A 15,861-nucleotide genomic window follows, 5' to 3' on the forward strand; every position below is an offset into this window, starting at 1 on the left:
GCGGACCCTGCATAGGAAGCTGGAATAACGTGTAGTGAAAGAAGAAGAAATGAATTTATTGTTTTGAATCATCAGCATTGCCACTCTATTATGTTGGTGTGGGGGGGGGATTAAGTTTGCAGATGATGTAAAGCTGGGAAAGGTTATTAATAATAGTGCTGATGTTGTGGTGGCCCTTCAGAAGGATTTGAATAAGCTGGATGGACAGATGAGCAAAGGAATGGAGCAATTAAATGTAAGGTATTGAAATTTTGGATCCACCAAAATTGTATACTCTATTTGTGGAAATGTATTAGAGGAAGTGCAAGAGATAAGGGATCTTGGGATAATGATTAATAAAAATTAAAAATTTAGGGTACATATTATGAATGTGGTGAAGGTAATCAAGAAGAGAAGATTGCAGCAATCTTAAAAAGCACATTAATCAACAGAAATAAAAGAGTGGTAATTGCATTTGGATTCTCAGATCTGGTCATAGTAATTCGAAGAGAATGAATTAAACTTAGAGAGAGAGCTGAGGCAGATAACAGAAATGGTATCAAGATTGTGCAATGTACATAGTCTCAGTGGACTGCAGAGTTTGATGGAGAGAAGAAGAAAGAGGTGATATAATTGGGACATTTTTAAATTGTTGAGGAGTAGTTATAGGATTGACATTGAAGAGCTCTTTTGTATGATAGAACAATGGGAAGGAGCAAGGACTGGAATTGGCGAGGAAGAGGGTGAGAAGCAGCTTTTTTCTACATGGAGGATGATTGAGCCCTGGAATGTATTGCCTGTGGAGTGGTGACAGCACAAATGGTGAGCGAGTTTAAGAAGTGATATGATAGACATTGTGTTGTCTGACATGGACTTCTCATGATGAGTCCTATGACTCAATGGAGGTCCTGAGCAATAATAATAATAATAAATTGAGTAACTGGTTAAGTTAAAAAGAAATAATCAATTGGATAATGAAGTGGCGCCAGCGTCGCCGTATCACGTGGCGGTGAATTTGAGCTGTGCAGAAGAAAGTGATTTTTAATCGGTGAATAGTCCGCTTTTTTTCCCCGTTTTTCTATGTTTTTGAGTGCTAAATTGTTTCTCTGAATACGAGTGTACTTCAGTGGTTGTTTTTTGGAAGTTAGTTGCTGTCGCGATATAATATATTTTGGTACCGTCGGAATCGAACGCGTAACGGTGGAAGACAAAACGAAGCTACGTTACGCCACTTGCGACTGCTGCTGAATCCACCATCATTCCTTACTGCCGAGTAGCGTAATCTTTAATAATTATTCAATTAATAAATAAGAGGGAAAAAAAAGTACAAACATCAGAACATTTAAGTACTAAATATAATTAAATAAAATGAAATATAACGCTACTCGGCAGTAAGGAATGATGGTGGATTCAGCAGCAGTCGCAAGTGGCATAACACCAAGTCCTCCGCCATTTAAGAACTCAATTATTAGCAATATCATAAGGGACTTTGTGGCATGCAGTACTTGCGGCATGTATGCGTCTCGGGAATTACATATGTGGCTTGTTAAAGAGAGTGGAGAGCGTATGTGCGCAAAATGCAGGCAGTTGGAGGAAATAAGTACATTAGATATATCGATATCCGACTTTGTTGCTCCAGGAACGGGGAATGAATGTAGGAAGACAAGTAGTGTGATAGGAGAGAATGAGAAAATAATAGTTGATAATGTGGAAGGTGTGAGTGACTGTGAAAGTTTAGGAGATGGTTTTGTTTGGAAGAGTGAATTTAGATTAAGAGTGACTGACCTGCAGAGGGAGATAGATGAGTTGAAAGAGGAGGTGGAATGTCTTGTGAATGAGAGCAGAAGTATGAAAGATAAGATTAGGAGAATGGAAGAGATAAATGCAAGGAGAATCAGAGTAGGAGAGAGAGAGAATTTAGGGAGTATGAGTGAGAGGTATGGGGGTGCTAGAAGAGGAGAGAATGGAAACAGTAGAAGAGAGGGAATGAGAGAGAGGAATGGGAATGCTAGCAGACGAGAGGATGGAAACAGTAGGAGAGACGGAATGAGAGAGAGATATATGGAAGTGCTAGAAGAGGAGAGAATGGAAACGGTAGGAGAGATGGAATGAGAGAGAGGTATGGGAATGCTAGAAGACGAGAGGATGGAAACAGTGGTAGGAGAGACAGAATGAGAGAGGGATATGGAAGTGCTAGAAGTGGAGAAAATGGAAACAGTGGTAGGAGAGACAGAATGAGAGAGGGATATGGAAGTGCTAGTAGTGGAGAAAATGGAAACAGTAGAAGAGAGAGGTATGGGAATGAAAGAAGAGGAGAGAATGGAAACAATAGGAGCGAGGGAATGGTAAGAGGTATAATGTATGGCGACTCAATGATCCGTGGTGTTCAAGATAGGATGCGTGAAGAGTGTTTTCCTGGAGGAACAATAGAAAGGGTGGCTATGGCAATTAAGAGAGGTGAAAGGGTGGATGAGATGATTGTGATGGTAGGAACGAATGACTTGAGTGGTAATGTAAGTCGGGCAGCGAGAGATATGAGATTTTTGCTTGAAACTGTACAGAAGAAGACAGAGAGAGGAAAAATAGTGTGCGTGTTGCCTAGGTATGATATTGATGAGCTGAGCAGAAGAGCGGTGATATTGAATGGCATAATAGTGAGAATGTGTGACAAGAGAGGACTGGTATATGTGGATGCTTGGAGTGCGTTTGAGGAAAGAGAGGATTTGTATGCGAGAGACCGTTTACATTTGAATGAGGAAGGACGTAGGCATCTGCAGAGATTGCTGTTCTGAACGAGTCAGTGTGTCCCAGGGAGGATGATAGCAGGGGGGTGGTGGTCTCTTGTGGGAATGGATACTTGGGAGAAGGGAGACAATGTCAGGTAACACTGAGCCCAGTGGAGTCTAGAAGGGATAATTCTGGGTATAGAAACAATGGCATTTATATGCTTTATACTAATGCCAGGAGTATCCTGGTCCAGATATGTCTCCTGGCCACCACCACCGCAGTGGCCAGAAGACAGATCTGGAGCTGGAAGGAAATGTCATCAGGAAGGTGAGAGACTTTAGATACTTAGGTTCAACAGTGGAAGAAGATGGAGGAGGTGAGAAGGAAGTGGGATGCAGGATACAAGCAGGTTGGAGGAACTGGAGGGAGATGGCTGGAGTGTTATGCGATAAGAGGGTGCCGATCAATCCGAAAGGCAAAATTTATAGGACAGTAGTGAGGCCAGCTATGACATATGCTATAGAAACTGTGGCCCTGAGGAAAAATAACATCAGCAGGATGGAAGTAGCAGAGATGAGAATGCTTAGGTCCATGTGCGGTGTGACCAGAAAGGATCATCTGAGAAATGACTGTATCAGGGGAACAGTGAAAGTTACGAACTTAGGAGCGAAAATATAGGAGGCAAGGTTGAGATGGTTTGGTCCTGTGATGAGGAGGGAGGACGAATATGTGGGAAGAAGGGTCATGCAGATGGATGTGCAAGGAAGGCGGAAGCATGGGCGGCCAAAGAAGAGATAGAGGGAGCTGGTAGAAGAGGACTTGAATATGAAGAACTTGGATGTGGTGACAGCACAAGACAGGAAGGTGTGGAGGAGACTCATAACAAACAGTGACCCCACTTAAGTGGGAGAAGCTGTAGAAGAAGAAGAAGAAGAAGAAGATACTAATTTTCTAATTTTATCAGGGATACAATAAAACCACTTGTTTTTCTTGCATCTGAAGTATAATGGCTGTTGGGGAGGGCGTGTTGGTAACCACAGGGAGCGAGTTATCGACGTGAACATGTTTGAAAAATTTTTCATGTGTAATGCATATGCAACACTTTTTAATGTATTTTTTTATAAAGTAAAATCAGGGTGCCAGTTATATGTGTGGGCAAGTTATTTTCGAGTCAATATGGTAAGTGTTTTGCCAACAAGTTGACATCCTTCTGCTGCATCCCTTGCTCAGCTAACTTCAATGGCGAGTTACAATGCATAAATATTTTTCTCACTACTGTTTTTTTTTTTTTTCAAACCAACATAATAAAAATCAATTTAATAATATAATAATTAATTTTACACAGAATAACATTATAAATAAATATTATAAATAATTATTTATAAAATATTATAAATTTATATATAAATTTATAATATATATATATATATATATATATATTTTAAAACTCATTACAACTCATTGTAAAGGTGGGTAAAGATCTGATCACTATTCTTAGTATTTTCCCATAATGTAAAGCACATCTCACTAAAAGATGTATACTGCAATACATTATGGGTGGGGTCACTAATCAGACCGGTTTCAACCTTTTTTGAGGTCTCCTTAGTGAGTAGCTAGACCCTAAATATCAAGGTTTTAGTAATACAGAGCCTTATCAACTTTACCGATACAAGTTGCTGCAAGGTGTTTTTATGTTTAATAAGAATCTCTGGAGATTCTTATTAAGCCATGTTACAAGTTGAGAATATTAGGAAAGAACTTGACATTGTCAGCATCCAGGAATGCATTAGCAGAGCTAATCTCAGGTGGTATGGTCACTTAAATAGAATGGGAGAGAAAAGATTAGCAAAACCAGTGTTCTCTGCCAGGTTGGCAGGAAAACGACCCAGAGGAGGACCAAGATATAGGTGGATTGATACTGTACAAAGTGCCTTAGACAATAGAAATATAAGATCTGATAATGTTGGAGTCTTAACAAGTAACACACTGATTTGGAGGAAAATTGTAGATAGGAAGTTAGTAATGATGTAATTTTATTCATGTAGTACTATCATATCCTGTAAACCCCTTGAGGGTACATGGCAGGAATTTGATGATGATGATGAAAGTTTTAAAGCGAATAAAAGTTGGGCAGCTCTCAGATGTGAACTGTAGACTAAAATACACAAAGATTATTGAAGAAAAAATGAAAGAGTTTGAGAACAGGAACCAAACCTTGGAGATTCAGTGGCAAGCCTTGAAGAAAACCCTGATTGATTCAGCCAGAGAGGCATGTGGTAAGGTTGTCTGCAAGGATAGAAAAATCAGATCTCCATGGTGGACACAGGAAGTTAAAGAGGCAGTGAAGGAAAAGAAGAAAGCATATGAAAAGTTTCTGACAAATAAGTCTGCTTGTGCTCTTCAGAGAATACAGAGACAAATGTAAAAAAGCTAAACACTGTGTAAAACTGGCTAAAGAAAAGTCATGGGAGGAATTTGGCAAGAAAATAGAAAATAAATATCAAGAAGGTGGCAAAATATTCTGGAGGTTGTTGAAGAAGCTTAGAAATGGAGGAAAGAGTACTGTAAAAGAACTTAGAGATGATAAAGGTGACATAAAAACGGGAGAAAATGATATCCTTGAAGTATGGAGTAATTACTTCGAAAAATTGCTAAATGAAACAAGCAGTGATAGCACAGTGGTAGAAAACACTCAACAGGGATACAGTCAGCAATAGAGATCCACATTTGAAGTAGAAAAAGCTATCAAAGGCTTGAAATGTGGAAAGGCCGCAGGAGTACATGATATTCGACCAGAAATGCTGAAGTATGGTGGTATAAAAATCTTACAGTGGTTGCACTGCATAGTAGAGGTCCTGGATAGAGGGACGAATTCCCGATGATTGAAGGAGAGCTCTCATAGTACCCATATATAAAAAGGGAAATAAAACTGAATCTGAGAATTACAGAGGTATTTCATTACTGAGTGTTCCTAGTATGATATATGCAAGTATACTTAAGAAACGGTTGAGAAGGATTGTGGAAGAGAAGCTTGGCGAAGGACAAGCTGGATTCAGGCCAAATAGAGGCTGTCAGGATCAGATCTTCCCTTTATGACAGATAGTTGAAAAATAATGAGAATGTAACAACGATCTGTATTTAAGTTTTGTCGATCTAGAAAAGGCATGTGACAAGATCCAAGGGAGAAGCTATTCAATATGCTACAGTTATATGGTGTCAATGGGGCATTATATCAAGCAATACTTAGTCGTTATTTGAGTTGTAAGTCAGCAGTTAGAATTGAAGGAAGTACAGGGTTTAATGTTAAATCTGGTGTCAGACAAGGATGTACATGATCTATATGGATCACATTATGAAGGAAAGTGGTATTAAACCTGATATCGAAATTGGAGATGTTAATGTCAGCTCTTTGCTTTATGCGGATGATGTTATACTTCTAAATAAATCTGCTACAAGTCTGCAAAATTCTCTGACTAAATTGAATAACTATTTTAATAGATATAGTATGAAGGTCAGCAATAAAAAGACAAAGACAATGAAAATAGACAGAATCATTGAAAATGTCAACTGCATTGTGATTGGAGAACCTGTGGAACAGGTAAAACATTTCAGTTACTTAGACACGATTTTTAGTGAAGATGGTAAATTAAATATGGAAATAGACAACAGAATCAACCAAGCTGGTAGGGTAGAAAGTCAATTGAATAAATTCATATGGAATAAGAGAAAAATTAGTCGGAACACTAAATTAGCTGTGTACAAGACAGTGTTCAAACCAGTTTTAACTTATGGATCTGAGAGCTGGGTCAGAAGTAAAACACTTGACCAAAGACTATAGACCGCAGATATGAGAGTCCTGAGAAAGATTATAGGCAGGAACAGATGGCATCAATGGCAATATCATGATAAAAACGAGGATATTAAACGAGGAAGTGAACGTTCACATGTGAAGATAAGGATGTTATTTTGCCTCTTTACAAGGCCTTGATGAGACCTCACTTGGACTATTGTGTGCAAGTCTAGTCTCCTGGTTTCCATTGTGATTCTGATATATTGGAGAGAGTACAAAGGGGAGTGTTAAAAATGATATTAGGATTGTGGAATACTGATTATGAAGACAGATTGAGAATTTTTGACTGCAGACACTAGCAAACAGGAGAAAGATGGGGGTGATATGATTGAGACTTGCAAACTTCTAAAAGGGTCATACAGGATTTTGGTGGAAATTGGTGGAAATTTTCAATTTATGGAGTGTGGGGAAAGGATGAGAGGGCATCCTTGGAAGCTGAGAATGAAGCCCACCAAGAAGGGTGTGAGTACTAGATTTTTCTCTTAGAGGGTGGTGCATGATTGGAATGGGTTGCCATTGGATGTTATGAGTGCAAGCAGTGTGAATGAATTCAAGAATAAGTATGATAGTTGGTGTGTGTGTGTGTGTGTGTGTGTGTGTGGCCTCCCTCGATGAGTCTCTGACTCCCTGGAGGTCTCTTTTAATAATAATAATAATAATGTGAAAAACTAATAAAAATAAGCAGGTGATAGTGCCACTGTATAAGGCACTGATCAGATTGCAATCGTTCAGATAATGACTGCTATTTCCCTCATTCACATTCCACTAGCTTCATTATTTGAAGTTGTGGTGAATGAGGGAAATACATTGCTTGAATGGGTGGTAAATTAGCTTTCATTAGAATCACTCTTCAGAAATATTTTCCTCTTGTGGATACAATACATCTACTTTCAGAAGCATTTCCACAAGATATAGTGAAACTATTTGACTTTGTTATGCAGTCTGGATATTTTATTTGTCAGAATAAGGTTTACAGTCAAGTTGAAGGAACTGCAAATGGAAGTCCACTCTCATTTTGGGTTCGTTCTATAAAGAGTGGTTTTGTCATCGGCTCCATAATGAGGACACATTGTCTACTTTTTTTTTTTATCAAATATAAACAACCTGCATCCATGAATTAAATTTACATTGGAAATGAAAAAAAAAATTATCCTTTTTAGATATAAAAAGGATAATTTTTATATCTAAAAATTATTTCTACTGTTACATTCAACAGCAATCAGTTCACCATCCATCACAGAAGACTAGAATTATAAAAACTTTATTGTAATGATGTGTTCATACTATTTGTTTTACTCCTCAACTATTACAGCAGCAACTCTTAAAATCAAATGATATATGAAACTTAATGCCTTCTGAGCAAGGATCAGGCAACAGCTTTTTAAATCCTGTAATCCTAGCTCAAATAACTAAGAAACAGTATGTCAAGTTCCAGTTAATTACATTTCTGCCATCTCAGAACCTATTTTCAGAATTCTTAAGAAATACATTTTAACGGCTTTAAAGGACTGCTGCAATAGAAAAAAAAAATGTTGACAAGTAGTAGTGGTGGCTCTATTGCTGGCCTGTTGGCCGAGTGGTTAGCATATCTGCTCTCCAGCCAAAAAGGCTGCGGATTTGAATCCTGCAATGGGCGTGAATGTTTGTAATTGTTTGTGAAAATACTAGTGGTAGTAGTGGGCAATTGATGGTGTTGGTGTAGATGATAAGGTTTGCCATAGTTGTACATAAGTGGTGGAGACAGAGAGTTGTAGCGTAGGTACCCTCCCTCGATGAGTCTTTGGACTCCCTGGAGGTGCCATGTAATAATAATAATAAGAAGAAGATTTGAATCAAATTACGTTAGGAGTCATCATGGAAGCATGAACAAATTACGCATGTCAAAATGTAACATGTCTTACTATTTGTTATATTCTGGTGAAGTGCTGGCACTTTACACAAAAGAGGAATGGAATTTTTACCCTCTCTGGCCAAGTCATATACACTCACGTCAGACTCAGACAGATTGCATGATGTTTTTAACCTTTTACAAAGAATTAATTTGTGCAAACAGATTTGACTGCAGTTTTATTTATATGTAGATACTGCATTGCTTAACTTAATTTTTGTACATACATATTAATTACCAATTTATGTTTGACCATTTGTGTACTGCTGTAACTTTTGCTGCAATTTTATTTATGTATACCTAGTCCAGCCATAAATACTGTTACAACTTGAACAGCATATAAACCTTTAATCTATCAGTAAATCATTTACACCTTTCAGTACATACACATCACATGTATAACATGCATATAGCAGTACTCAATCTTTGAAATGTTCCCCCTTTTGCTTTCATGCATGCCCAAAGTCTGTGAGTCCACATATCAACAGTGGCACACACAACATCCATTGGAAACTCTGCCACTGCTCACTCCAAATCCACCTTCAGGCCAATGATTCAGGGATGTCATTTCTTGCAGGCTACCCTCTCAAACTTCACCCACAATTTGAAGTTCGATGGATTCAGATCAGGATTTCCAGGTGGCTAATCAGATGTTCATATGTGGTTGGGCACATTCACCTCCAACGACTGTTGTGTGGAACGTGCCTTGTGCGCAGGCTCTGAGTCCTGTTGGAAAGCCCACTGCCTACTGTAAAACAAGGTGTCATTCAGGAACCATACCACAGGTTCCAGCATGATGTCTTGAAACACTTTGGCAGAGGTTTTGACCCTTTTCTCAGAGAAATGCAAGTTGGATACCTCCTAATGCATTACCCCCCCCCCCCCGCACACACATATGCACATACCAAACTGTCACTGATGCAGGATGATCACTTTTCTTAATCCTAGATGCTATGGCACATGCTGTACAATCATCCAGGGCATATATCCAATCATTTTGGCAGTTAAATGACTCTTCACTGGTGAAAATCTTCTCATCTGTGTCTGTTGTTTTCGTACCGCTGAGAAGTTTCTTTGATTTTACCACCCTCTGCTGCATAAGTTGTGATGTTAGGAATATCCAGTAGAATGACAACAGGTTCTCCTTCCAGGTCATCAGTTAGTACATGTGACATCAGTGTCTGTGAAATGTTTATCTTTCACGACGTCACTTTCTGTGTTCTCATAGGGTTACACAGAGGCGTACCTTCACAGCTGTCATTAGCTGTTGTGTCCTAATGCAGTGAGTGACCTGTTTTTTGGCAGTCAGATACATCTTCTATATCATTATAACAGTTAATAGTCTGATACACAAACATTCTACTAATTCCGAATATTTTTAGTGTATTGAAAATAACAGGTGACTGCATTTTGACCTTGTTAAGTGCTATTACAGCTACATGGTTCTCATAATCTCCCCAGTGCATGTTAACCTGTATGGCTAGACAACTCTCTCTACTGAAAAACATGTGAATGTTGGCTGTGCCCAGCACCACCAAGAACTCAGATCATGCAATTCTGTGGGTAGTGCAGGGGCGTGCAGAAGTTGTAACAGTATTTATGACAAGCCTGTATAGTTACTGCATTGCTTAACCTAATTGCTTAAACTATTGTTCTCAGATTTGGTCCCCAGGATTTGAAAGGGATCAGTTGACTGTGGAAAGGGTACAGAGGTGGATAACAAAGATGGTTTCAGGACTGTACAGTATGAGTTATGAGGATTGACTGAGGGAATGTGGACTGCAGAGTTTGGTGGATAGAAGAAGGAGAGGTGATATGATCGAGACTTTTAAACTGTTGAGAGAGGCAGTTACAGGGTAGACACTGGGGAGTTCTTTTGCTTGGTCGAACAGAGGGAAGGAGTGATGACAAGAGGCCATCCCTGGAAGTTATGAAAGGAGACTGTGAGCAAGAGGTTGAGGAGTGGTTTCTTTGTGTGGAGGGTTGTTGAACCTTGGAATGCATTGCCTAGAGAGTGATTGGAGTGGGGACGGTTAATGAGTTCAAGGAGTGGTATGATAGACTTTGTATTTCCTAAAAATGACCTCCCACGATGAGTCTTTTGACTCCATGGAGGCCTGGATAATAATAATAATATTATTATGAGTTATAATGATCTCTTATACTATACGTTTAAAGTAATTGTCAACGTTGTTTAATCCCATGAGGTAGTCTCTCAATCTTTTTCTGAATGCATATCCTGAGGTTATAGATTTAATTTCATTTGGAAGTTTATTATAGCTGCTTGTCGCTATGTACTCGAAGGATTTATAAAAAATTTCTTTGTTAGCCTTGGGTACTACCAGCATGGTTCGATCGCAGCGTAATCCATAGTCTACATTATATACCAAGAAACTTTCAGTGTTTCTTTTTACATATAACAGACAACCATAGAGATATAGTTTCTGAAGTGGTAGAATATTATGAACAATATACAGATCATTGGTTGAATGTGTGAAGTCAGTAGTAGCTATGGCTCTAATTATTCTGTTTTGTATTCTTATTAATGGAAGCAAATTGTTATAATAGTCTCTGCCCCAACAGGTAATGCCATTTTGCAGTGAGGAATTTACCCAGGAATAGTATAAACATCTTAAGAATGCTGCATTTACAAATTTTTTAACATAATATATTCTGTTAATTATGAACCTGAACTTATTTGTTAAGAAAGTGGTGTGGGAGTTCCACTCTTCAAATTGCTATCGATATGGAGGCCGAAATACCTGACAGATTTTGTTTTTTTTTTATTATGCTACATTTACAATTTAGAATGTCACTACATTTCCTTTCATGCCATTTTATAGTTATGCTGTTGTCTAATTTGTCTGTTAATGTAAAGTACATATATCTCGTTTTATCGGTATTAATGTTAAGTCCTTTGTTGCTAAACCATATACTTAGTTTTAACATATCACTGTTAATCCGATTTTTTAGATCTTCAAAGGTTGTTTCAGTGTATACTAATGTTGTATCATCAGCAAAGGATATCATTTTGCTAAAAAGTTTGTATTTACATAGATCATTAACATATATTATAAATAGGATGGGTCTTAGTACCGACCCTTGCGGGACTCCGTATTTTATTATGTTTGTTGCGCTTTTAAATGTATCATAACTGGTGTATTGTTTTCTATTATTCAGATAGGATCTTAACCAGTCATTAGTAATTCCTCTAATGCCTTATTTGGACATTTTCAGTAGCAATAGATCATGGTGAACACAGTTGAACGCCTTAGATATATCAAGAAAAATGGCTGCTGTGTGCATTCCTTCATTTATTCCACTATAGACTGTTTTATGAAACTCCAATAGCATTTTTTCAGTATTGCATCCAGATCTAAATCCAGATCTAAACCCCTTGATTAGTTGTGTAAAAGGATATTGTATTTAAACAGCTATTTAAGTGTTTTTTTTATCAGGATTTCAATAACCTTTGAGATTGTGGATAGTATAGATATCGGTCTGTAATTTTTTATTTAATTTCTGTTTCCTCCTTTAAATAGCGGTACAACTGAAGCAGTCTTTAAATGTTCTATAAATTTACCATGTTCAAAGGATTTATTAATGATATTTGTGAAGAATTGTAATTTATGATTAATGATAATGTTTAGTTTTTTAACATTTATGTTGTCACATCCCACTTTTTTCCCTTTTTTAATCCGATTACTACATTCTTTACTTCATCTTCGTTTACTGCGTGTAGATACATGGAATTTTTAATCCACGGAAGGTGACTCACATACTTTGCCCTTTCTGCAGGGTCGAAAACACAACTTCCATAGTTGGTAAAGTCGTTGTTCATTTTGTTAAGTATATCAGTGATGTCATTGCCCTCTGGGAATTCTTGCATTTTTTGCTTTGTTTTACCTATTATCACATTAACCAACCTCCATTCTTCATTATCAATAGCAGATAATGTTCTTTTGCCTGTTTTGTTTTATTTTATTATTTTATTTTATTTTATTTATCTTATTTTATTAATTTTCATAAGATTATACCATTAGTTAAAAACAGAGTTGTATTCGACTAAAATATTTTGTATTAGGGTAAGATGTCAAAAAATGCATGCTTCTCAGCTCATGAATTTTAAACTTAGTTTAAAATGAGCTGAGAGGCATGCATTTTTTGACATCTTACCCTAATACAAAATTATTTATTTTGTATTATGAAAAGAATAATATATGTATATTATAACTATCTACGAAAATTAACTTTTCTGTCCTTTGTGATATTTCCTCAATTGCATATTTCAGGAGAGGAAATATATATCTCTAGAAAATGCAAGATCAAAAAAATTCAGAACTGACGGGACAGGTGAATCCAGGCCAGGTTTGTTAAATAAGAAATTTATCTTAACATATTTCAACTTGATTTGTAAAATAATATTATGGTGTGAATATTGAACAGTGTACTGTTAGATAATAATTATCCCTCTAAAGAATCATAGCATAATTAGTGCAACTTTCAATGTCCCTTAGCTTCAGTTTAATATATATTTAATTATAATAAGTTTGCTTTTGTATGCATTTGTGAACAAAAAATCATTAATTGTATCATGTATAAAATTGATAGTTTTTACTCTGCAATTGATGAAGTGTTTTCAAAGTGTGTCTGCAAATAATAAAGTAGTAACTAAAATAAAACATTTGGCTATATTAAATAACTGGCACACTTGTCACAAAACCAAAGTAATAAACAGTGGTTAAAGCAGCAATGTATTATTATTACACCCTCCATGGAGTTGATAGACTCATCGTGGAGGTCCATCAAACTGACAACATATTTATTATATAGAATCTTAAAATCCTTAACAATCCTTGTTAACAACACATTCGGTAATGCATTCCATTCACTGACAATTCTCCATGAAAAAAATCTACTCTCCACACCCTTCTTCACCGCACTTTTACATAATTTCCAGGAATGACCTCTGGTTCTTCCCCTATATTCCATCATATCACCTCTCTTCCTCCTATTCACCAAACTCTGCAATCCACATTTCTTCAACCTCTCTCCATAGCCAGTATTCCAAACTCCGTATATTGTCTTAGTCACTTGTCTCTGGACCCTCTCCAGTGTCTCCACATCACATTGAAAACCAGGTGACCAGATCTGAGCACAATAGTCCAAGTGTGGTCTGACCAGTTTCTTATACAGTGCACAACCACTTCCTTATCCTTGCGTGTTAGAGTATTTCTTATCATAGCAACACTACGATGTGCAACCTTTGCAACACTAGCAATATGGCCTCTAAACTTCAGTCTACTGTCAGCCATCACTCCCAAATCTCAAATCTCATCCACTTCCTGCAGTACAGCACCATCAACATAGATCACAGCCTTAAATTTCTGCATTCCAAAATTCAACACCTTGCACTTATTGATATTAAAATTATAACCCCATTCTTTTGTCCAAGTAAAATATCTATTCAAATCATCCTGAAGGGATTCAGCATCAGCAGTGCTACTTATAATTCTTCCCAACTTTGCATCATCAGCAAATAACTAAAGATAACCAGTCAGTCCAAATGATATATCGTTTACAAACAAGTTAAACAGCATGGGCCCAAGAACAGAACCCTGGGGCACACCACTAGTCACCCTTCTTTTTTAAGACACTGCTCCATCATACACAACCTGCTGGTATCATTCAGAGAGCCAATCTCTGATCTATCTAACCACTATACTATCTGTTCCCATCGTCTGCAGCTTGTACACCAACTTATCATGTGGTAATCTATCAAATGTTTTTGCAAAGTCTAAGAATATCACTGTATATGATTCTCCCTTATCTAACACACTCGTCACCTTATCATAAAATGCAAATAAATTACTAAAACAGAACCTACCCTTTACAAATCCATGCTGACCATCATAAAGAATGATATGTCCATCAGCCCAATTCTGTATTCTATTCGTTACCAATCTCTCCAACATCTTGTTGGAGACTTCTGTCTTAGAAACATGCTTGTGGAGTGATACTATTTTGCCTTCTTTCCACTCCTTAGGAACCCTACCCACTGCAAGACTTTAATTAAATAACAAGTCAAGGGGATAACCAACTGTGGTGCACATTCCTTACAAATACATGGTGATATGTCATCCATTCCCACAGCCTTATTCACATCTAAACTATCAACATGTGATATACCTGGGTATTATTGCACAGTGTGTGAAGCAGGTGGGCTGTTCTTATGACTCCGTGACTAGGTAAAGCATCTTTAGTATTTTTGGTTGTAGATACTTCTTATACAGTATTTGACGGAAAAAAAAAAAAAACACTTTATGTATAATAGAAAAGTATTATTTCTTCCATGTTATTGATCCCAATCAAACTAGTGTACAGTTTGTTAACCTGGAATTATGTTGTATTTTATTAATATTTTAATATATATTGTATATACAGTTTATTAACATGGAATTATATTCAGAAATTTATGTTTATTTGTGTAACTTGTCTTTTTTTTTGTTTGTTTATTTTTCAGGTATATAAATGTAAGTTGTTAATTTCATCAATTTCATTCCTTCTTCCCTTGTTTATTTATGTGTGCCCCCACCAGCAACATGTGGTCATGCACCATCATACATGTAACACATGTATGATAGGTACATGATACAAAGCAGAGGTTGAAGAGCATATGTAAGAGAGGGGTATTCAGTCAACTGCATAGATCTATGCTAATTGCATTGAGGATTTTTAAGGAGGTCTTGGGTACACTACCCAAATGGGAGAACAGTATTCTAAGGTTTGGGAGATTTGTACAGAGTTAGCTGGACAGAAGAGAAGTAACACCGTGAGCAGAAAAGTATGCCAAGCTGTCTGGAAGATGAATATATGATGAAGTGATGAAGAAGTGATGTGATTATGAGAGGAAAGAGGAGTAACAGTCAATCCAAGAAGAGAGATTGATCTGATCTCAACTATTAAGTTGAACATTATTAACTTTTTTGTGAGAAAACAGGCAGAAATGTGTTTTGGAAGCATTGAACGTGACTAGGTTGCTATTGCCCGTTATGGGATAGTGTGGAGATTATTGTTTAGGACATTTATCATTGATTATCTTGAAGCTTGAGATGTTTTGAGCTGATGGGTTTGCCACATGAGTAGGATGAGTGGAGAGTGCTATCATCAGCGAAACTGTGAATAGGATTTGAGCAGTACCAGCTCTAGGAGTCCTGGCATCCTGATACAATTTTAAGTTGAGCACCCTTACTATTTTTTTAAATGTACTTTAAATTTAAAGGTTAAAAAATTCAAAACACATATATTTTTATATAAAAGTGTGTACTTTGAAAAATACATATATTAACCTCCCAACTAGCCAGGACATGTATAGCTTTCCAGCAAAATCTTTATACAATGCATGCTATCCATTGAA

General features: G+C 37.0%; 1 protein-coding gene across 3 annotated transcripts in view; it reads left to right on the forward strand.

Annotated features, from left to right (window-relative positions):
- The window catches only part of LOC150101351 (methionine synthase-like), an 815,136-nt gene that overhangs the window by 600,093 nt on the left and 199,182 nt on the right, over positions 1-15,861 (forward strand). For 2 of the 3 annotated variants that reach the window (XM_090400909.1, XM_090400910.1), the window contains exon 28: positions 12,737-12,812. In XM_090400909.1, the coding sequence (XP_090257035.1) occupies positions 12,737-12,812 (76 nt within the window). The remainder of the gene's footprint in view (positions 1-12,736; positions 12,813-15,861) is intronic. The other variant, XM_090400911.1, reaches the window with a different exon arrangement.

The sequence above is a fragment of the Typopeltis vanoorti genome, chromosome 11, assembly GCF_054136105.1.
Source record: "Typopeltis vanoorti isolate ZY-2024b chromosome 11, IOZ_Tvanoo_1.0, whole genome shotgun sequence".
Lineage (NCBI taxonomy): Eukaryota > Metazoa > Arthropoda > Arachnida > Uropygi > Thelyphonidae > Typopeltis > Typopeltis vanoorti.